General features: G+C 32.8%; 2 protein-coding genes, 2 long non-coding RNA genes and 1 other non-coding gene across 6 annotated transcripts; 4 read left to right on the top strand and 1 right to left on the bottom strand.

Annotated features, from left to right (window-relative positions):
* Positions 1–18,499: 18,499 nt before the first annotated feature.
* LOC104813437 lies at positions 18,500–19,191 on the top strand. Its single transcript, XR_771749.1, has 2 exons — positions 18,500–18,723; positions 18,804–19,191. It is a non-coding gene; the product is annotated as an uncharacterized LOC104813437 (long non-coding RNA).
* LOC104813438 lies at positions 19,013–20,425 on the bottom strand. The gene is made up of 3 exons (XR_771750.1): positions 19,857–20,425; positions 19,180–19,719; positions 19,013–19,103 (listed from the first exon to the last, which is right to left on the bottom strand). It is a non-coding gene; the product is annotated as an uncharacterized LOC104813438 (long non-coding RNA).
* TRNAA-AGC lies at positions 19,929–20,001 on the top strand. The gene has a single exon. It is a non-coding gene; the product is annotated as a tRNA-Ala (tRNA).
* A 131-nt stretch (positions 20,426–20,556) lies between the features above and the next one.
* Positions 20,557–22,371, top strand: LOC104813436 (probable long-chain-alcohol O-fatty-acyltransferase 1). The gene is made up of 2 exons (XM_010541015.2): positions 20,557–20,640; positions 20,920–22,371. The coding sequence occupies exons 1-2, from the start codon at positions 20,611–20,613 to the stop codon at positions 21,661–21,663; spliced, it is 774 nt and encodes a 257-aa protein (XP_010539317.1). The 5' UTR covers positions 20,557–20,610; the 3' UTR covers positions 21,664–22,371.
* LOC104813435 (V-type proton ATPase subunit e1-like) lies at positions 22,363–23,716 on the top strand. 2 transcript variants are annotated; one of them, XR_771747.1, is made up of 5 exons: positions 22,382–22,469; positions 22,570–22,693; positions 23,168–23,215; positions 23,340–23,463; positions 23,623–23,716. XR_771747.1 is itself a non-coding variant. In XM_010541013.1 (4 exons), exons 2-4 carry the CDS (start codon positions 22,596–22,598, stop codon positions 23,404–23,406), a joined length of 213 nt encoding a protein of 70 aa, XP_010539315.1. In that variant the 5' UTR covers positions 22,363–22,469; positions 22,570–22,595; the 3' UTR covers positions 23,407–23,712. The 2 variants fall into 2 exon arrangements, 1 of the variants encoding a protein (XP_010539315.1); XM_010541013.1 differs by having other exon boundaries at positions 22,363–22,469; positions 23,340–23,712.
* The last annotated feature ends 124 nt before the right edge of the window (positions 23,717–23,840 follow it).

Genomic DNA, 23,840 nt, shown 5'->3' with positions numbered 1-23,840 from the left:
AAACCAGAGTTGGTGGTCAGAATATGTTATTCGTATGTATGCGTGTACACATTTATAAGTGCACATGTAGTATAGGTAGATTGTTTTTATAATTTCATTTTTCTTTTGAGACTAAACTCTACTTTTCATCGATCGACGCGGCAAGAGTATCCGTATGGATTATAATAGTTTAATAACTTAATTCTCCAATTAATTAAATTATAATCCCCTTATATTACAATCGCCCGGATGTTCCGTATACGACGTCGTGTAATTAGGCTGTGGGCTCTTCTCCAGATTTGCTGCCTCACTTTATTTTTATTGAAGTGTATGGTTTCTTTTACGTCGAATTATTCAAATCCCATAAATTATTTGAATCAACACGTGTTAACAAATATAACTATAATATATATAATGTCGGATATTATAAAAAAAAAAACAAATAATAAAGATATTTCCGCGAAATGCGTTGGTTGAAGCCGTAACCAAAACCCATCCTCTATATAAAGATACATAAACATGCATTCAAAAAATGCAACGCTTTTTCTTCAACACTCTCTGAATTCTTCCATTCATATTACCAGTGAAATATAATAAATAAATAAAAAGCCAAGAAAAATACAATGCATTGGCAGGTTGTGAGGGTGATCACTTTGATTCTCCTCACGTTCCTTGCATCAAGAACATCCTTTGCCCGCCGGCTCCATGAATATGAACATCCTATGACAAGTAAGTTTCTTCATGTTCTTCACGATCTCCCCCGTGCCCAAATCTTCTTTTTTTTCTTCTCAACATTATAAATTTATCTAGAGGTAGAGCTATGATCACTTCTAAACGAATGATTATTAATGATTTGAAGTGTTTACGAATTTTAGAAGATTTAATCCAAAACTAAAATAAGTGAAGAAAAAGAACTGATATAAACTTCGGATTAAGACGTTGTTCTGTGTGGGACCCACCATGGGATGGTCGAATGGTGCTGAGTCGGGTGTTCGACTCCATTTGGTGGGGATAGATGTAATGTCTGGTCCAAAATGGTTCATATACAAAGATTGATACCGGATCTAGGGTGGATCTAGTCAGACTGAAAGATCGGAGAACCATCCTGATTATAAAAAAAAAACTTATGTATGGCTTGTTTTTTGCGGAAGAAATGGGAGAAGAGACTCCGAAACAACGCATTGAAGAAACCAAGATCAAAACCGGACGCAGCAATTCACGGCATGGTAAAGGGCCGGGAAAACCACCATCATCGTCAGTCGGCTGAAAAAGCTCAGCATTTCATGGATAAGCGGAACTCAGAAGAAGTCTTCATAAATTAGGCATATCCTTTGTTAATGCAAAAAAAAAAAAAAACATCTTTGATATTTATTATATATATAATTCACCTTTCAGAAGAAAAAAAAAGCACAATCAAATCAGTCGAAGCTCAATCAACAAAACACTACACTAATAAGGAAACATCAAATAATAAGATATGTTACTGAAGAGTTGGAAATCCAGAGGAGTCCAATGGCCCAGCTGAAACACCATCTTTGCTAATCACAGCAGATTGAACGGTGCATGAAATACCAAGACCTGACAATGGTGATATGCTTTCTCCATGTAAAATGAAATGCCCATAAATCCATGAACTCATAAAGATCATACAAGAGAGGGAGCAGAAGACAGGGGGAAAAAACTACCGAGTGATAGATCTCAAAGGGAAATGATGAAACTTTCGGTGAGACATTTCACCGAACACTTCATGTGCGTTGCCGATTGCTCCCCTCGGTCCGAGCTGAGCCTGCGCAACCCATCGAAACAATTGGTCGGTGATTATCGAAACTAAGACGAAGATCCACTCGGAGATTCCGTACACCTGATTACTGTTCTGGGATTAGGGTTCGAGAATGATAACAGTAATCACATCAAAGTTTCGCGATTTCAAGAATATGCAGCGATCAAGAGGAAGCAGATTCGTTACCTGCACTTCTAGTTTTACCATACCAGCAAGGAGAAAGCTTTTTTCATTTGTGTTCATAGTGACGAGCTCAAAATTCGGCATCTTTCGAAGAAAAAGAATCGAGAGGTACGGGAATCGATACCCCTCATCTCCACTTTTTTTTTTACAAAAAAAAAGACCTCATGTCTCTCTGTTTCCCCGGTGGTTATTCTCCGACCACAATCGCCGGCAAAATCTCTTTGTCGCCATTTTCGCCGTGAAGATCAGCAGATACGGAGTCTCTTTGTTATCTTATCTCCCTTGAGCTTCTCTGTCTCTGCCTTTTTGTTTCGCTGTACGGACCCACCAGATGCATTTTGCATGGAACTGTATTGAATTGAATACATAAATACGGTTCATGTTGAATTTGAGATGATATCGGAGCAAAGACGTCCATACCACGCGAAAGGTAACCTTCGAGAATCGTTAAAAACAGTTGGTATTTTTTTATTACCAAGACCCATATAAAATAGATGAGGTGTTGCTTGCACCTTGCCCTTTTCTATTCTTGACAAATATTAGATGAAGTTACTTTGAGATATTTCGGCAACCAGATGATGTTTCGGTATTCGGGTAATTATTTAGTTCAGTATTTTTTATATTATATCATATTTGGCTGTAGTTTATTTTTTAAAAATAAATTTTCAATTTTTTAGATTTTTTTTAATTCAGTTCTTTGAAAAAATTGGTTCTCTACAAAATCTATATATATTAAAAGTTGGGTTTAAAGGAATATGGTGAGGACACATCAGCATCCAACTCATCATCCATCCAACTCATCATCCATGTGGCATTTTTTATTTTTTTCCCATTGCTCTATTATATTCCTATTAATTTATATATATAGATTTGCTTAGATTTATACTAAAATATATACATGTACAGTAAAAAAAATTTAAAATTATATAGGCGACAAAAATATCAACACATTATTTTAGTTTTAAAAAAAAAAACAATTTCATCTTTAATTTATAAAACCCAACTTTACCATAACATTAGTTTTATATATTAAAATGCTAATATGTTGAAATATCCTGTTAAAATTAAAAATAGTGTTTTCATTATCAATATAAATCACTATTGCAATCATAGTCTAAACAAAACACGGCATAGTGGTTGTAAATTTACGTTATTTACAATAATATTTATAATAAATCACGACATAACTACTAAAAGGAGTGGATTTAGTAGTGGAGGTTACCACGTAACGTTAAAACATGCTTCAAAACTCCTTGAAATAATGTCTTAATGTTAATCTCTAATCTCTTGAATAAATTCTAATTTCTTGGTATTCCTATAAAAAATTACCCATCTTCAAAACATAATTGTAATTTATTATATTATGTAACCGATAGTTAGTGTGTGAAAAAATTAAAACAATGAATAAAGCAAAAAACGTCAACAAATGAAAAGTCGTATTGATTGGCACACTAAAGACTATATTTATTTTACTCAGCAAATAAATAACCCATTATAAGGAAACGGCATCTCCATATCTGGCGAAAGAGTCGGTTGAAGATTGAGAGCCCAACCATTTATTGGATAGTATATATATATGTCTGTGTGTATGAATCTATTTGTATGTGTATATATGTATACATGATTATTTAGATGTATATATGTATATATATGTATAAATATACATGTAAATATAAATGTATATATGTATACATATATGTATTTGTGTGTGTGTATATATATGTGTGTATTTGTGTATATATGTATGTCTATGTATATCTATATATATGAACATATTTGTATGTTGGATATATGTATAGAAATATTTTGTAACAACATAATGAATATTAAATTTAATATGCCTTTAAAACCATAATTGTTAATTATTATTTATATGTATACAAAAAACGGCCAAGAATGTGCAAGATTATAGAAGGTCATATTCATTAGCCACTAATAACTATATTAATTGATTTCTAATTAGTATTATTATTATTATTTTATATGATTTATTCTTATTACTATATATAGCTTCTTATTGTGCTTCGATTTCTCTTCAAAATATTAGTTCGTGTGATTCAATTTTTTTGGCAACGGGAACAATTAGTATCGCGCATCACCCAAGGTTTGTAACTACCAGCAGCTGCCCATTCAATTCATGTTTGATTTTTATTTTTATTTTTGTAAATACGTTTGACCGTGACTTTCTCTTTGTTGAGTGTGTTTCTCTTACAATTTTGTTTGAATAGGAATTACAATGTCTTATTTAGTTTCTAGGTCTATTTGGCTGTTGGATTTCGTGTGAAGGAGTTACGACTTTCTATCAATTATGCCACACAGCTTATTGTCGGATCAAGATACAAACAACTACTTCTCGAAACTCCCGTTGAGGTTAGTGTCAGAACTCTTTCATTACCTTTTTAATTCGTGTTTTATTCTTAAATGATAGATTTTTTTTTAAACTGTACGATACTTTTTCCCTCAAAGTATGAGTATGTAAACCCATAAAGAAATGCGGCGTCATGATGAGGAAGGTCGAAGCAGCGGAATGGAGAGTTGTGACAGCGGTGGGGATGCATCACGAAAGGCGTTGGAGTATTACCAGAGACGGCGACGATGCCGGAGGAGGAGGCGGGAGTGAAGCGGTGGTGGGGTCTGAGATGGGTGAGCTCATGCATATCATATCCCGATTCGAGGGAGTTGTTCGATCACGTGAGTCGAAAACTTTTTCACGTGAAAAATCTGTCATATTTGACATCTTTTTCCCTTACGTTTATGATAGTAAGTTAACGATGAAGCAAAACTAGATCCATAAAGCATTGCACTCTATAAGTAAGTATAGTTCGACAGTAACATGTTATACAAAAGTCTAAAAATATATCCATAATGATGTTCTTGGATAATTAATGGGAGAAGAAGAAGATGTTCAAAATATTTGTCCGGTTCCAAGAAAGATTTTCTGAAGTTATTTGAAGAAATAAAGACAAGTAAATTATATTTATTTAGGTAGAATTTGGAGTTGTGAGGTTAATACAAATATCATCATCATCACAACCTTTAATTTTTTTAATGGCAATTATTTAACACTCTTTTTTTTTATCCAATGTTCACAACTTATATTATGAAAGTATGTTTTTCCATGATGAATTACATAAGTGAAATAAATTTAATTACAATAATTTCGATATTGGAATTATACTTTTTTTACGATGTGGGAAGAGTGGATATAGCATAAATAGAGTTTTTTTAAATCAGGTGAAATTCTAAAAAAGTTTTTAGTTATTATATAAAATATGGTTTTTATTATAACAATATTATTGAGACTTGATATAATTAAAAAATGGATAAGTATAAAAATAAAATTTATTTTATTATATAAATAATAGAAACAGGTTCCGTGGAGAAAAAATTAATATTTTATAGATAATCATTATAAAATTAAATTATATTTAATTCTATTAGTTAATATTGAGTGTTAGTGGAGTAAAATTATACCGATTAACGATACTATCACAATAATATAATTTTTCTAATATATTTTTTCAATATTAAACAAAAATATAATATCATTTTATTATAACATTCATATCAATAAACTATATAAAAAATATATTCAATATAAAAAAAAAACAATCCGCGCATCGCGCGGGTCTTTGCGCGGGTCTTTTCCTAGTCTATATATAAATAATTGTGTTTAAAGGATTGTGGTGAGAACACTTCATCATCAACTCATTAATTTTCTTAATTTTCGTTAGATGGTGATTAGTTACATAATTTTGAAATTCTAATAGACTATTATTAATGACAAAAAAATCATCTTTATTATATAAATATATATTTTTCGATTTAACTTTGGTTACATCTATATTCAAAATTCATTTTTATCTTGATGTTTTTATTAAAAATAATAAATCTATATATATTAATAAAGAAATTTAAAGAGATTTGGTGAAGCCAACTCATCATCCATGTGACAATTTTGTTAATTATTATTGGTTATTATAATCTTCATTAGTTGTTGGATTATAATATATTAAAAAAGAATAACTACATATAATTTGATTAGATAAACATTAATTTTTACATATGAAAATAAACATTAATTTTTACATATGAAAAAACTATTTTAAAAAATTTAGGTGAAATATATGTTGACGATAAATGTCAATAATTTTAAAATATAAAAAACATCATCTATACAAAAAATATATGTTGAAGATAAATGTCAATAATCTATTGCAGTTTAAAATAGAAAAAAAAATCATCTATGCAAAATAAAATGATAATATTTTAAGAAAATTATGATTTCAAATTAAATTCTAAACTGACAATATCTTATTATAATCATCAAAAAGTTGCTTCATGTTACCACAAAATATTAATCTTAAATCATGTTTAGAAATTAAATTAAATTTTATTTAATTTATATGAAGCTGTGATTAAATGCAATAGTGCTATATTTGCTAACATGATTTGTTAATATTCCTCAATGTCACGGCGTGGTTCTCCTTCCCATCTTATATCCACCATAACTGATTCTTAATTGAATTAAAAACTTTATAATGTAACGGCCAAACCTCTATAAATTAGTGTGGTCAAGAGTATTCAATCAGTCCAATGATAGAAAACGGTGAAATAGCCTACGTACTAAATACATTTATTTTGGAGTAAATGAAAGTTATTGTAATTTTGGATAATTAAGTGGAGTAAAACAAAAAAAATACGGCCATGACAGTTCGCTAGCCCAATAAATTAAGAAATAGACGAATGTGACTACCAGTTATTGTAAGTTTCTCTCTTATATAAAGACACCGGGAAAAAACATGACTAGGCAGCATTCGGACCAAAGTTGTTGTATCTTGATGTTCTTTGTCGGACGTCTAAGAGACGACGTGCACGCGAAGCTGATCGAGTAGGCTCTGTGCGCCTGGTGTGGGGTCCATCTGGACTATGTCCGGTTAGGGACAAAGGCGTCGATGGGGGATGCGGTGGTGATGCTGCAGTCGGACGGACAGAATTTGATCTTCATTGTCGGCGGGGCAAACATCAGTTCGTGGTCGGAGAATCTGAGTGATGATGCTAGATTTATTTAGTTATTTTTTATTAAACAAATAAACAATAATTATTAAAATGTTGTTTTCTAGAAAAAACAATTGTATATAAAATTTATCGGGTACGTATTTGATCGATTATATGCCCATCCATATAATCATGGTATATATAAATATTTTGTGTTTTGTTTATCAAATTTGTAATAAAGAGTTTGAGATTATGGCTTATATTTGGATCAGGCATGGAGCAATGACAAAATCCAAGCATGTTACCATAAAGCAGAGATGGGCAATGAGAAGGGGAGGTATTCACTCGAGTTAATTAGCAAGTATCTTATATGGCAGAGTTTTCTATTCGTTTTGGTATTAATATATATTTTCATTTTACTGAAGATGAAGTGATTTAATGGAAATGGCTTAAAAAATATTTTTAGTTCATCTACTTGATTTAAGGGAACCGTCGAAAATCGGCAAGATAGCCACTGTCTCCGACAGTAGAGGGGGAGGACACTGGTGGCCTCGACCGGAGATTTTGACTCTCTTGAGAATAAGTGCGGAGATGGTTTCATTTTTTAGAGACTTCTCTTAAATCATCCTTCGAGGAACAAATCTGCATGTTTATTTGTTACAAGTCTTTTTTTAACAATACAAGATGCATGTGATCCCACTGGTTATAATGTGGGACCGTTCCTTATATATGTGTGTGTGCGCGCGCGTAGAGAAGTGCATCGAGGAGCTTACATGTCGTTTGCAACTGGAGTAAGGATTAAGGGTAATCTAATCATCATTTTAAAAAATTAAGACAACTGCTAATTAAACCTTGCATGTTTCATCGTATATATGTCTTTACATCAACAATTGAACAACGCTTTTCCGCTAATTCCAGTTTTGGCAAAGGTCGACAGAAAAACCAAGCGACCATGTCAATTATCTGAATGAGTACAACATGTACAGTTTAATTAGTATCTAATATCTTACCAAAAGAAATTTTGTTGAGATACGTATATGAATATTCATATACAACATGAACATGGAATGTCATTGCAGAAAGGAGACTGTTTGAATTATTAATGCTGAATCGTTGATGTCTCTTCCATATTTTCTACTCCTTTTTATAATATCTAATTATTTAATTAAAAATTTCATCGCAGATATAGATAAACATTTTTCTTTTGATGCTTTTAGGAGACCAAAATAAAAACTGTATAAACGATGTCAAACCATATTGGTCGTTTCTCTCCTCTTGCGTAGATGCCATTTGTGATGATGTAGGTTACCAAGAAGGATGTTCTTTAGTACATTTTTCTGAAAAAACATGATGTAAAACCATAATCAAACTTATACACAAGGGTATAAGGTAGAAATTTCTACCTCCGAAATCATCCCATCAGATTTTCGGTGGAAGAGGGCTATTGGGATATCGAGATCGTAGGGTTTTGATTTTGGTGGAGATTCTTCCAGTGATTCCCGAAGCATCAGAGATGTCATCTGCAACACCGGTGCTTGAGGCGCCGCTGGTCCGTTCGATGATATTCCCAAGGTTTAGGGTTCTTCTCGCTTCGTTCGATGATATTTCTTAGGCCGCGTTTTTTTATTTGATTATTGATTTTGGGTTGGTCTGGACCCAATCTATGGTCATGATGTCATCGCAGTTGAGGAGAACATATTCCTTGACAACCGAACGTGATCGGCATGTGCAGCGTACACGCCGAGATCGTCCTTGGACTTGTATCGGCCATGGAGGACGTGGGCGAAGGCGGATCGGGGACAGTGGATGGGACAAGCGGCGAGATGTACCAACGAATCGAGAGAAACGAGAGTGTTGAGGCCATTGAGCATGGCGGTGACGTTGTCGGGGTCAGCTTCGTCCTTGACCTTGAAGAGGACGAATGGGCGATGTGTTCGATGACTTGAGGGGTCGAAGAAGAAGACATGGCATGGCGGCGACGGGAGAGACGGAGCGCTGGCAGGGGAGGCGGAGAAGGGATGGGGAGTGTTTGACTGCCGAGAAAGTGAGGAAAATGGGAAAGAAAATAGCGGACGAGCTCTCGCGCAGAGCGTTGTTTATCGCCGTCGTCTTCAACTTGTGAAGTGGGTGATATTTGTGTTTGTGTGTGTGATTCAGTCAAAATCCGTTTGTAAACAAACCCATGCCAATATTTCGTCCATTTGTAAACAAAAAATGTCCATCTAAACATCCACTGTGTCATTTTATGTAATTTTCATTGGTTTATTAAAATACTCATTAGTTACTAAATAATGAAATATCAAACAATGATTTATTCATTAAACAATGATTGATTTGTTATTCTGATATAAAAAACCAATATGTTATTATAATTACCAACAAAAAATCCATCTTTATAGTATATAAAAAAATATTTAAATCTTAATTTTATGTGTAATTGATTTTTTATTTGATTACATACATATATTTTAATCTTAATTTTCTATATAATTGATTTTTTATTTGATTACATTTATATTTAAATTTTTATTATTACTTTCATGTAAAACCAAAAAAAATCAATAGATTATTTTATATTTAATTTTTTTAAAAAAAAAACTTATCTTTGTTATATTAAAGAGGGAAAATGACAAAAATCTACACAGATTATTCCAAATATATAACATTAGTACATCAATTTTTAATTTGACAAAATCCCACATTCGATTTCAAATTTTTTCGATTTCCATCACAAATTGTCTTTTAAATTTCCAATTAACATTAGTCACTTGCGCTGTGATTTTCCGACATGATAGGACAAGCTGGAGAAGATGTCGATGGTGGCTTCCGCTCATGGCGCGTGCACTACACGGACTATGCCCCGTACGGTGATCGCAAATCTCTTTTTTCGACCGGAGAGGACAAGAATCGCACCGGTATTATAGCTCGCGAAGGAGATGAAAGAGAATTTTGGTTCAGTAACACTAAATGCTTGACATTTTATTTTTCTCAGTAAATTTTGGTTCAGATTTAATAAATCGATCCAGTTTCAATTTCAAAACTGGTTACATGTTTGCTGATGTGTTTTTTTTTTTATTATGTGGCATGCCACATCAATATACACATGACATATTGGCATCCAAAATCCATTTCTTTTCATATCATGTAGGAAATCTATATATATTAATAAAGAAGTTTAAAGAGATTTGGTGAGGACACCTCATCATCCTACATGGAAATTTTCTAGATTTTGATTGGCTTATTAAAATTTCCATTAGTTATATACACCTCATCATCCTACGTGGAAGTTTCCTAGATTTTGATTGGCTTATTAAAATCTACATTACTTATATAAACATTTAATTACATTAGTATTATTTTTTACATATAACAAAGGTTTTTAAAAAAGTTTATTTTTGATATAATCGGTAAATGATATTCTAATTACAAAAATAAAAGTATCATATTTATTATATAAATTATCCTACATGTATTTTACATAGAAAAAAAAAGTTGTTCACAAAATAATTAAAAATATATCTTCAAAAAGTTTTTATTTGATATAATCCATAAACGGCGTTTTTAAAATTTTGATTCTACGTTCTTTTTAAATTTTGGATTGGCTTATAAAAATTTCATCCAATAAACATTCAATTACATTAATATTAATTTTGACACAAAAGAAAAGAAGAAAAAAGTAACCACAAAGATATGTAAAAAAATGTTTTTATTTTATATAATCAACAAACTGTGGGGTATTTTAAAAAAACAAAAAGATGATATTTATTACATAAATACGATACACATGCGTAGAAAAATTACATGTCTTTAATCCAGTCATTATTATTTTGAACCGCATTTATATCCATTACATGTAATTAATATTTAGTGGGGTAAACAAAAAAATAAAAACGCCACTCGCTTTGACTTTTCCCATTGAAATGTACGTTATACGACTGGTACAATTATGTAAGACAATTAAATTGATATGTTAATGAATGTATAGTACAGTGGTTGATGATATATGCCCATTCGTTTCTCCTCACTCCAAAACCATTATCGATTCAACGTGCACACCAAATCTTTTTGTCTCCCAAAACTATTTTTGTCCTCTTATCTTCTTCGTTGGTGGAGCTTTTCAAACAGGTACGGATCCCTCTATTGTTCTTCTTTTCTCACTGTTTATGCAGTGAAATGAAGTTTCTGCCATTTGGATTTCGTTTATTTTGTAGAATATAGACATTGTTTTTTCTCTCTTCAATTTTTGGATTACTACATTTATCATCTTCTGTAAACTAACTCTACCGTATATATTCTTCTCTAATATAGCATTCTCCGTGAATACAGAAAGACAACAGGAAAACAAACAAGTTAACAAATAAAGGATTTCTTGGTTTCCCTGTCAATTGTATCAAACTATCAATTCGATATGTCCACTATAATGCTAATGCAAGTTAGAGAATCACCATCAGAAGTTTTCCTTTTTTCCATCATGATTCGATAAATCTGGCTTTCAGTTTTCAGAGATGAAAAATAGATATGTTCAAGATGCGCAATCGGTAAATCTTTACTTGCGAAAGTTTTCAATTTAACCATTGGACACAAAACCCATGTGATCAAATCATATAACAAACTCAATGGCTCAAATTGGTTTTGGCACAAAGTTCAATTGATCATTATCTTTTTTTTATACAGATCGAGAGCTCTTGAAACATAGAAATGGTGTACTACAATATCCTGTCAAGGCAGAGCTCGAGCAACAACAAGAGTAAAAGGAACTCATTCATAAGGCAACTCCAACAATAGCTATGGAAGAAGAAGAAGAAGAAGAAGAAACAAATTATAATATGGGTCGCCACATAAATGTGTTTCGATCACCAGAAAATATCAAAGCAACACATTCAAAAAAGAACAAAGGAATAACCTTGTCGTTCCGTTGTACCAAAACTCAAATAAATTCGGAGAAAATATTTCTTTGTGAGCTCCAAAATCTCTGCAAGAGCCAGAATCGGTTTCGTCTGAGAATCTACTTTGCTCGACCCATAATATAATTTGTTTCTTCTTCTTCTTCTTCTTCTTCTTCCATAGCTATTGTTGGAGTTGCCTTATGAATGAGTTCCTTTTGCTCTTGTTGTTGCTCGAGCTCTGCCTTGACGGGATATTGTAGTACACCATTTCTATGTTTCAAGAGCTCTCGATCTGTATAAAAAAAAGATAATGATCAATTGAACTTTGTGCCAAAACCAATTTGAGCCATTGAGTTTGTTATATGATTTGATCACATGGGTTTTGTGTCCAATGGTTAAATTGAAAACTTTCGCAAGTAAAGATTTACCGATTGCGCATCTTGAACATATCTATTTTTCATCTCTGAAAACTGAAAGCCAGATTTATCGAATCATGATGGAAAAAAGGAAAACTTCTGATGGTGATTCTCTAACTTGCATTAGCATTATAGTGGACATATCGAATTGATAGTTTGATACAATTGACAGGGAAACCAAGAAATCCTTTATTTGTTAACTTGTTTGTTTTCCTGTTGTCTTTCTGTATTCACGGAGAATGCTATATTAGAGAAGAATATATACGGTAGAGTTAGTTTACAGAAGATGATAAATGTAGTAATCCAAAAATTGAAGAGAGAAAAAACAATGTCTATATTCTACAAAATAAACGAAATCCAAATGGCAGAAACTTCATTTCACTGCATAAACAGTGAGAAAAGAAGAACAATAGAGGGATCCGTACCTGTTTGAAAAGCTCCACCAACGAAGAAGATAAGAGGACAAAAATAGTTTTGGGAGACAAAAAGATTTGGTGTGCACGTTGAATCGATAATGGTTTTGGAGTGAGGAGAAACGAATGGGCATATATCATCAACCACTGTACTATACATTCATTAACATATCAATTTAATTGTCTTACATAATTGTACCAGTCGTATAACGTACATTTCAATGGGAAAAGTCAAAGCGAGTGGCGTTTTTATTTTTTTGTTTACCCCACTAAATATTAATTACATGTAATGGATATAAATGCGGTTCAAAATAATAATGACTGGATTAAAGACATGTAATTTTTCTACGCATGTGTATCGTATTTATGTAATAAATATCATCTTTTTGTTTTTTTAAAATACCCCACAGTTTGTTGATTATATTGTGTATTTTTTTAATTCATTTATATTTTATATCTGATTTGAAATTTATGTATGTATATATGTATATATCTTATTAAATTATCACTAATTTTTACTCATGAAAAATAGGTTTTAAAAAAATAGGTGATATGATTTAATAAAAAATATGTAAACCTATGCATATATGTGTTTATATTTGTATATAGATATATATGTATATATTTTTTATATTTTATGTATATATATGTATATTTTGTGTATATGTATATGTGATATTATATATGAATGTATTTGTATATATATGCATATGTATATATATCTGTATATAATGATGTATTTGTGTGTATATATATGTTTATATGTATATATATATATGTATATATGTATTTGTGTATATATGTATATCTATGTGTATATATGTGTATATATGAATGTATTTGTATATGTGTTTGTATGCACATTTATATGGATGTGTATGTATGTATATATACATACATATATATAGATCTATTTGCGTATGTATATGCACATGTATATAGTTATGTATATGTATATATTTAAAATAATTTTTACTTTCAAAGCCATGTGCATGGAACCTTGGTTTCCATGGAGTTATCTTCTTTTCATGTTACAATTTTTTGGAAGTTTGGATTTTCATTCGCCTATACATTCACTCACCCACATATGTACTTATGTATGTGTATATGTATATGTATGTGCATGTAAGTATATAACATATAATATTAGTCACACGTACGGTGGAAAACAAGTTACATACCAAGAAAGACGAAATCATTGGGATATAAAAACGAATCATTCATTCACCAACTTCACTAATGTAGAAAAATGTTTAAAACTTATACAATTCATTATGATGACAATGTGTATTTTATATATACTATTCACTGTTTCCTACAAACGGCGGTGACCACTATATATGTAAAACATTTTTGTTGATACTAAAAATGTTTAAAACTTAAATGAATGGTATAATATAAAAAACAATTTTTTTTAAATAAATTTAATTTAATGTTAAATATTATTTTAAACTATAAATTTATTTTAAAAAACTGTTTTTTAAATATAGGGTCCACCTCATTTTGGAGAGTGTTATAAAAAATATTTATTAACTGAAATAAACAACCTGCTAAAATATTTGTTATCTTAATTTTTATTAAATACTATTTTTAAATTATAAATATAATAATTTTTTTTTAAAAAAAAAGGGTCCAACATACTTGTATGGCCTGTGCAAATGCTCCAATTGAACTTGCTCTATACATCTTACAACAGTTTTGGTGATATTTATATTTAAATCTCTTATGCTAGCAGAATTTAGTATCTCATAATCATTGTTCTATGTTTTTTTATTTCAATGAATTACTTATACGTTATGTTAATTTTTTTGTCTCTTTATGCGAGAACTAGGGTATCCTCAATTTTATTATGAGTAAAAGTTCTACATGTTTTTCCTAGGAGGAAGTAAGTTCAATCCCAATACGAATATTCAGTTTTATAAACGAATGATTTTTTTTTTGTTGTCCGCCCAGTATCCGGAGCTTCACTCCGACTAATCCGGACCTGACCCCGGTCGCGCACCTGGTTATGGTGGGTGAGTCTTCCAACAGAAGTGTCTGCATATGTCAAGTCTCGAACACGAGCCATGCTTAAGCGAATCCAAGTCGCTTACCACTTAGACCAATCGTTGTTGGTAAATGATTTTCTTTAATTGATTGTTTATATATACAAATATTATTTTACCATAAAATACATGAAGTTTGCAAATTCTACAAAATATATAAACTTTCTAAAATTTACTGTAAATCTATATTCGCTATAGCAACTTTAATTATTTAATATATTCAATAACATGTCATTGCTCTATTGAAAAAAAAATCATTTCATCATTACTATGTGAAAAATATTCCAATTAAAAACTAAACATAAATAAATAAATAAATATATATATATATATAAAACTGAGGTCATGGTATGTATATATATATATATAAACTAAACATAAAAAATCATTTCATCATTACCATATGCATATATATATATATATTATATTTTATATATTTTTATTATTTATTAATATATTCATATGTATTATATTTTTATTTTTTTAAATTTAAATTAATCATTAAATTACAAATACGTAAATTTAACTATTTTTAAAGCAAACGATAACTATAATATTTTATCACATTATTTTTAATATTACCATAGAACTATTTTTTTTAAAAATGAATCATTAATATCGATCTCATACACAGTTTATACAATGCTATTAAAGAAAGAAAAGCATCTGAAACTATGAAAGAAAGAAAAATTGTAGTTTTAACAACTATGTAAGAAAGAGAAATTGATAGAGAATTTGAACACGCTCAGTTGATAGAGAAATTGTAGTTTTATCAACTATGAAAGAACGAAAAGCATTTGAAACTATTTGACTATTTGAATGAAAAAAATAGTGTACGATGCAGTTATGGATTCTACTGTATAGAACATATGTTGAACGAGATTTTTTTTTTAAAAGAACAATAATTTCAAAGATACGATAGTGCAAATGATCATATTCTCTGTGATATCGTCATGTATTGAACATTGGTTTTATTCAGTGACAGAATAACTCACTTAAAATTCAAAATCTCATTAAACGTCTATAATACTTCGACATGCAATATAACAATCTAATGTATAACGATGATTGTATAATAATTTAATTTAATCAATATATTTTTTATATATTCAATTAATAATGTATATCATTTTTTAACAATATTCATATTAATACATTTTATAAAAAATAATTAATATATATTTTAAATGTATAACCCGCGCATCGCGCGGATCTCTCCTAGTCTATATATATAAAAGTTTGATTTGAAGGAATATGGTGAGGACACCTAGGATCCACTTCATCATCCATGTGACATTTTATTTTTAATTTTTATTTATCATTTATAAACTCATTAACTGCATAAATTAATATGATTAATGAGTAGTAAAAAAATATCTTCTATCGATATACATAATTCAATAATAGTTGTAAAAAAAACATTGAATAAATAATAAAAAGAGTGGAGATAAATGTACTTGCTGATTTTATCTTAATATAAATAACATATATAACATAAAAAATTTAAGATGATTTATCATTAGTTTATATATTATATTTAAATTTTAATTGTTACATTGATGATTTTATATCAACAAAAATCACTATATATAAAGTTGGCATTTTATTTAATTTTTATTGATTTTTAATTAAAAGATAAACTCTTCTAATAAAATATAATTATTTAGCCTACTAATAAAATGATAAAACGGACACATAATATAAATAATAAAGATTAGTCCACTAATTCTAACAAAACGGTCACATTAATATCAAACTATAAATAAATATACCCACTAATAGAGTGATAAAACGTACACACATAAATATAAGAATATATAAATAATAAATAATAAATAATAAATATTAGCCCACTACTTATTAAAAAAACGGTATCATGTCACATCAATATCAAAATATATTAATAAATATATTTTAAAAGTATAAACCAAAAATTGTGGGAAAACGCATTTGGATTCTCTAATAAAATAAAAAAACGGTTACCCCACTACGCCATAATTATTATTAAAGTAAATGTAAGTCATTCTCCTAAACTCGCCGGACCTCAACTTCTTTATTTATCTCGCGCAGGTTTGGCGCCTTGTATTTACGACATCGTTGTGTATATTGCAGGTACTGCAGATTCTAAGGGGAGACAGGAGCAATTTAGATGGGCTAAAAGAAAGACGAAACTCCAAACTGTAAAGAACATACTCGGAGGAACTCTTGGACGCAGAAGAGTACAACTTCACGAGGTATTTGAATCTCAAACGACACATGGAGACTATTCTTAGAATGTCTAGCGACATGCAAGTATCGTAGCTACTTCCTTTTTAGTCGTTCTGACAATATATACACGTAAGTGAACTCATGTAGCTCTCTTATTATTATTATTATTATTTTTTAATACCTATTGTTGTTATATATATTGTATTTCGGCACATCAAATGAGGTGTTTTGCTTTTTGTTAAAAAAAATCATTGGATCAAAGAAAAAAGGTATACTTTTTTTAATTAAAAACATAATTAATATTACTTCTTAGATGATTAATCGGTACAATTAAATTATATGTATATTATAATGCTCATTAATATTTAGTAGAGTACAAAATTAAAAGAAGAAACGGTATTTATGACAGTCTCTTCTCAATCCCAGATAGTCTCTCCGACAAATCTAACGTCCGTCGATTCTCCGACGTCTCGACGGCTATGTCAATTCTGTCTCCGTCGATTTTACTTCGTCTCCGTTTTTCCTTAATAAAATCTGAATTGGTATTTGGTTTGCTAGGAAGCTGAATCCGGCTAGGATGCGCAGAAGTCTACGTGCTGTGGAATTTAAACTGACAAACCTTTACGTTGATTGCAAGCAAAACGAAAAAAAAGTTACGTTAAAAAATTAAATTTATAATTTTTCAAGAGTGATTTTGTAATTGTTTACTTTCTTTATATTCCAATTCAGATCAATGGTGTAAAAATGAGATATTTATCATAGAGATTTAAAAGTAGAAATAAAATTATAAAAATTTATACATAAGGTCAACAGAACAGACTACCAAAACTATACAGTCAAATTAACAAAAGACTCATACTCAACTAAAAAAATAAATAATATATATAGACATATTCATAAAAAATAAAAATATTAAAAATACAAACTATAAAATAAAAGATAACTATAATATTTAATAATATGATTTTTAGTATTATCTTATAACTAAATTAAATTTTTATAAAAATTAAAGAAAACAAATCAACAATAGGGCATTCATAATATATCATCGGTTTTATAAAACCGTTTACAAAAGGATATTCATATTTTTTTCACTTTTTTACTTCTTTAAATACGTATTTTACAATAATTTAATTTTATGATAATATTAATTCTAAATCAAACAAATAATAATGCCTATGCGTATAGAAAACGATACTCATATTTCTTTACAGTTTTACTTCTTTAGATTCATTATATAAAATTACAATAATTAAATTATATATATATATTTTTTATCAAATAAATAATCTATATTATTTTTAATATTAATTTTAACTAATTTTATAATTAAAAAAGAAATAACCCGCGCGATGCGCGGGTACTAAACTAGTTACTATTAAAAAATGTTGGTACTGATGTCTACTTTTCAACGATCGACGCGTCGAGAGTCAATGCTCAACCAATCCGCATGGATTATCCAATTATTCAAATCCTACAAATTATTGGAATCAACTCGTGTTGACGAATATAGCATACAATAAATAACATATCATATATATATATATATATATATATATATATACAAATTTATTACACACGGTGGTTCAGGTCGTAACCCAAACTCATCCTCTTCATAAAGATTCATAAACATGCATTCAAAAATGTCAAAAAAAACCCTCTGAATTCCATTCATGTTACCAGAGAAATATAAAAAAAAAACAAGAAAAAAAATGAGTTGGCAGATTGTGAGGGTAATCACATTGATTCTCCTAACGTTCTTTGCATCAAGAACATCCGCTGCCAGGCTCCATGAGTATGAATACCCTATCACAAGTAAGTTTCTTGTTCTTCACATGACAGAAATTTTTTTCTCAGAATTATAAACTTATCTATGGCTTGTTTATCGGCTGAAGAAATGGAAGAGATTCAGAAACAACACATTGAAGAAACCAAGATCCAGGTTAGACGCAGTCGTTCACGGCATGGTGGTGCTCGAGCCAAAAGACCAGGACCACCACCACCGCATGGTCGAGGGGCAAAAAGACAAGCACCGCCACCAGAGTATGGTCAAGGGGCAAGATACCCGCCGCCACCCCCACCCCCACCATGCGTCGGGTGAAAAAGCTCAGCACTTCATGGAGGAGTGGAACTCAGAAGAAGGGTTCGTAAATTAGGCATATCCTTAATTAATGTAAGGTCGTATTGAGCATGATCTGTGGAGATGAATAACTCATAAGACACGTTTGCAAGAAGAAACTTTTGCTTTGGAAACATGAATTAGAAAGTTACCTGGTTGGTGAAGTAGATGCTTACAGTTTGAATCCGAAATCGCTTGCAATGTTTCTGCCTAAGGCGTCGTCCCTTGATGAAATCTTTGCGGGCTTGACGAAATCACTATATAATGGTCAGCTGATGAATACAGAACCTCTGATTCTTAAGGAAGAATTAACGGTCAAATTAGTCGAAGCATCAAACGATATGACACACTACTGAAGAGTTCGAAATCCAGAGGAACCAAATAGCTGTTGAAGTTCACATGCCAGTTGAAGCACCATCTTTGCTAATCACAACAGAGATTGGAGCGATGAATGAAATACCGGTATGTATGAACTCCAAGATCCGACAATGGCGATATGCTCCCTCCATGCAAAATGCCCATTAACCCATGAACTCAGAAAGATCATACGAGAAGAAACAGAAAACATGGAAACAAGGCTACTTAGTGATACTACTTTGACATCTCAAAGGGAAATGACAAAACTTTCAGTGAGACATTTCGCCAAACACTTCATGGGCGTTTCCGATTACTCCCCTCGGTCCGAGTTAAGCCTGCTCAACCCATCGAAACAATTGATCCAATCAGAGTTTACATACATTAGGGTTCGATAAGGTTCTGCTAACAGTAATGCCATCAATTTTTTGCAATTTCAAGAATATGCAGCGATCGAGAGGAAGCATATTCGTACCTTCACTTCTGGTTTACTGGGCAGCTTTTTTGTTTTTGTTATTATTTTAATAGAACTACATAGTACGGCCATGGGGATGTAGCTCAGATGGTAGAGCGCTCGCTTAGCATGCGAGAGGTACGGGGATCGATACCCCGCATCTCCATTTATGTTTTTGGAAAAAAAAAACCAATCCCCTCAGATTTCCCGGTGGTCAATGGTTATTCTCCGACAGTCCGACCACACTTGCCGGTGAAATCTAGTCGTCGTTAACGCCGCCATTGTCGCCGTCGAAATCAGCAGATACCCACTCTCTTTATTATCTATCTTTTTTTGGTAATGTCTTTATTATCTATCTTCCTTGAGCTGCTCTGTCACTTCCTTTTCTTTCAACGTTCAGCCCCACCAGATGCATTTTGCATGGAACTGAAGCAGCACGGCCCTCTGGTGTAGCTGCACGACGTGAGTGCGTCCTGTCCATGTCTTCCATGGCTATGGCCTCTTCCTTCATTGACTCGTGACTCGAACAATCCGTTCACCGGTTTAGAGTCTCGGAAACAACTTGCTCGTTGTCGGCTGGACTTCGCCGTCAGTATCAGCACACGTATTTTTTGTTCAATGTCTGAATCCTCTCTCCAGTGTTTCTATTGGATTTAAAATATTATAGTAATGGCATTCATTCTTTATATTATTTCTGTGGCTATATATATTTTTATGGCAGAACCAGTGACCGAGTCAGCGTGTACGCATTTAGCAAGAAACCCAGATCTGAGGCATGGACGGAGAACTAAAGAACTTAGTCAAGGTATGGGTTTCAGCCCTAATCTCCATATCTTACTGTTATTACGGATCTTCGAGATTCCCCAGCGGTGTTCCTCGGCTTCTCTCTGTTCTTCCGGTTTGCTCTCTGTTTCTTGCTATTCCTCTGTTTCTATCCTCTGTCCATTTCTGCGGCATCACCGCCTTTTTCCTCGCCTGGCTCGCCAACTTCAGGCTTCTCCTCTTCGCCTTTGATCTTGGACCTTTGTCTTCGCCATCCCTAAGCCTCTCCCGTTTCATCTGTTTCGCATGTCTCCCGATCAAGCCCAAGCAAAACCCACCTGGTCAAAACCCTTCTTCCGATGGGATCTCCAATCTTGATCCTTCAAAGAAATCCATGCCCAGATGGGTTTTGGCTGTGAAAGTTGTGATCTTTGGAATCTTGTTGCGTGTATATGATCACACGGAGAATTTGCCCAGGTTCGTAGTCTTGGCTATCTATTGCCTGCACACTTACCTCGAGATTGAACTCGTTCTAGTGTTCGTTGGATCAACCGTATCGTCCTTTCTTGGGTGCGAGATCGAGCCAGTGTTCAACGAACCCTACTTAGCCACCTCTCTCCAGGACTTCTGGAGCCGGAGATGGAACCTCATGGTCCCTGCCGTCCTTCGGCCCACCGTCCACGTCCCTGTTCAACGCGCTTCGGTTCGAGTAGTGGGGCCCATGTGGTCTGTTCTGCTGGGTGTCGTGGCATCGTTCCTTGTCTCAGGCCTTATGCATGAACTGATATACTTTTATATGATCCGTTTGCCACCGACATGGGAGGTCACTTTGTTCTTCGTGCTAAATGGGTTCTGCACTGCGGCGGAAATACTGGTCAAGAGAAGGGTAGTCCGGTGGCGGTTGCACCGGTCGGTCTCCGGTCCGATCACTCTGGGGTTCGTGAGCGTGACCGGTGTTTGGCTGTTCTTCCCTCAGGTTCTGAGAAATGGATTGCACGACAGAGTCATAAATGAATGGCTGTGGGCTATTGATCTTGTCAAGTCAAAGCTCTTCTCATCTCCATGATCAATGACCATCATCATCATCATCATCATTATCATTGGATGGAGCAAACGGGAATTGTTCAGAAAAATTCAGAAGTTGGAAGGAAGACACATGCGATGTGGTTTATTACTGGTTTAATACTCCATCTCTGGAATTTTTGTTCAGTTTTAATTTTTCAGATGTAATAAACGGAAGATCATTCATCATTCTTCAATTCGTTGAAAACTCAAAAATGGGTTTCCAGAATCTTGATCATTCGACTCGTTTCCAGGAAATATATATATGTACATATATATCTTCTTGTATATTTATTATTTGCAGATTATTTTCGGTTTGAATCCCGCACAAAGTACCATCTAGAATTGGGCATAAAAAAAATCTATATCTAAATTGTATCTGATATATTCGCACCGAACAAAAATGGATAGAGATGTTGAAAATGGTGGAATTTCGATCTCCCCCCTTATTGGGCCTGCACCGAAGGGAAAGCCCATTGGCCCAAAATATCTGTCTGGGCCGTAAATAATTCTCATGCCAACCAATTCGACAACGTCCTAAGCGAAGGAAAGCTAACGAGTAATAACAAAAAATCAGGTCAAGAGCCGCTGACACAGACGGAGTATTACTATTACCTCAATTTCTTGACCAATTAAAAATATTTACTGATAGCAGGATGTTAAAAATGGCTTCTTACTGTCTGTGTGTATATATATAATAAGACTACAATATCACGGACCAGTAATTGTTCACAAAATCGGGCTTGCAAGGATCCGACAAGGCACAATCAGATCGAAGACGACGACGAGGACAAGCTCCATTCAATCTCTGTGAGATCTCAGATTCTTTCTCGCGTTTTCTATCATACTGTTCCGATCGCTTTGAGATTTTCCTGTCTGGACCCTAACTCGCTCATAATTCTCGTCGCAGGAATCTCCCTCGGACCAGGACCGAACATGGGTTTCCTTGTGACGACTCTAATCTTCGTCGTTGTCGGGATCATCGCTTCGCTATGCACTAGGATCTGCTGCAACAGAGGCCCCTCCACGAATCTGTATGCTTCCCTAAGTTCATTTTCTTTTCTTTCGGGGCTTTCCCATACGCTAGTTCGTTCGCCACATCAATGGAATTCGGGGGGGATTCTCTACTAGATTTTAGGGATTTGATCTTTTGGGGTATCACTTTCTTCGATCTCTCTGCCATCGATTGAATAATCGTCCTCTTGCTCTTAGAATTCAGAAATCGAAATGAGTTACGATGGTTCGTTTGAATTTTGAGTAATCTCCAAAAGTTGTGTAATTGGTTCTTTGTTGGAAGTATCAAAGGGCTTGTTTCGGAAAGTAGTATGATCACAACTTGGGGATTCTTTCCTCTTACGACTGTCACTTGGGATTCGCATTTCCTCTATTGTTAGATTGTTCATGATGCTGTCTCTTCCTTCAACTCTCTTATCCCCGGCTACTGGTTCACTAGGACCGAATTTTTCCGATCATATATCTAACTAAGCATTGTTCCTTTGATGATACAGGCTTCATCTTACCTTGGTTATTACGGCGACAGTCTGCTGTTGGATGATGTAAGTTCATTCTTGATACACTCTTTTCTGTCGCCTATACCCTCAGTGCGGAAGAATTCATGAAGTTATAGGGTTTGGTCGTTGATTAACCTCATATATAAGCTCTGGTTTTCCACTGTGATAGGTGGGCGATTGTATATCTTGCACAGATGAAGCCTCTCATTGTCCCAATCCTAAACGAGGGAGAGTAAGAATCTCCTCTGCTTCAGACAATGATCGCAAACTAGAAAGTATATCAGCAAATTCAGGTAAAGACCGGGCGGCATTTATGTGTATCTTCAGCATTTCGGTTTTATGTTCGCCGCCGTGTTTTTGGCCTCATTGGCTTCATCACCATTGCATTTTTTGTGTGTATTTCACCTCATTCATTTTCCAGACAGATGAGTCTCACCTTTCTCATACCAAAGACTTGCAGGTTGTAATGTTGATGAAATAATCTTTTGGAAGAACACTCCATTTTCCATCCCCTATGGTGAATAATGCTTTTGCTGCTGCTTTATTTTTTGTTCTGTTGGTTTATCTTTAAGAAAAAAGCGAGTTTTACAAAACGGTGTCGTTTTGAGGTTGGTCAAGCCAAATCCTTAAAACCCTAAAACCCTTTTTTGTCTTTAACCAGAAGAATAAG

The sequence above is a fragment of the Tarenaya hassleriana genome, unplaced genomic scaffold, assembly GCF_000463585.1.
Source record: "Tarenaya hassleriana unplaced genomic scaffold, ASM46358v1 Cleome20, whole genome shotgun sequence".
Classification (NCBI taxonomy): Eukaryota; Viridiplantae; Streptophyta; class Magnoliopsida; order Brassicales; family Cleomaceae; genus Tarenaya; species Tarenaya hassleriana.
Note: the sequence above shows the minus strand (reverse complement) of the source record. Positions and strands in the feature narration are given on the sequence as shown.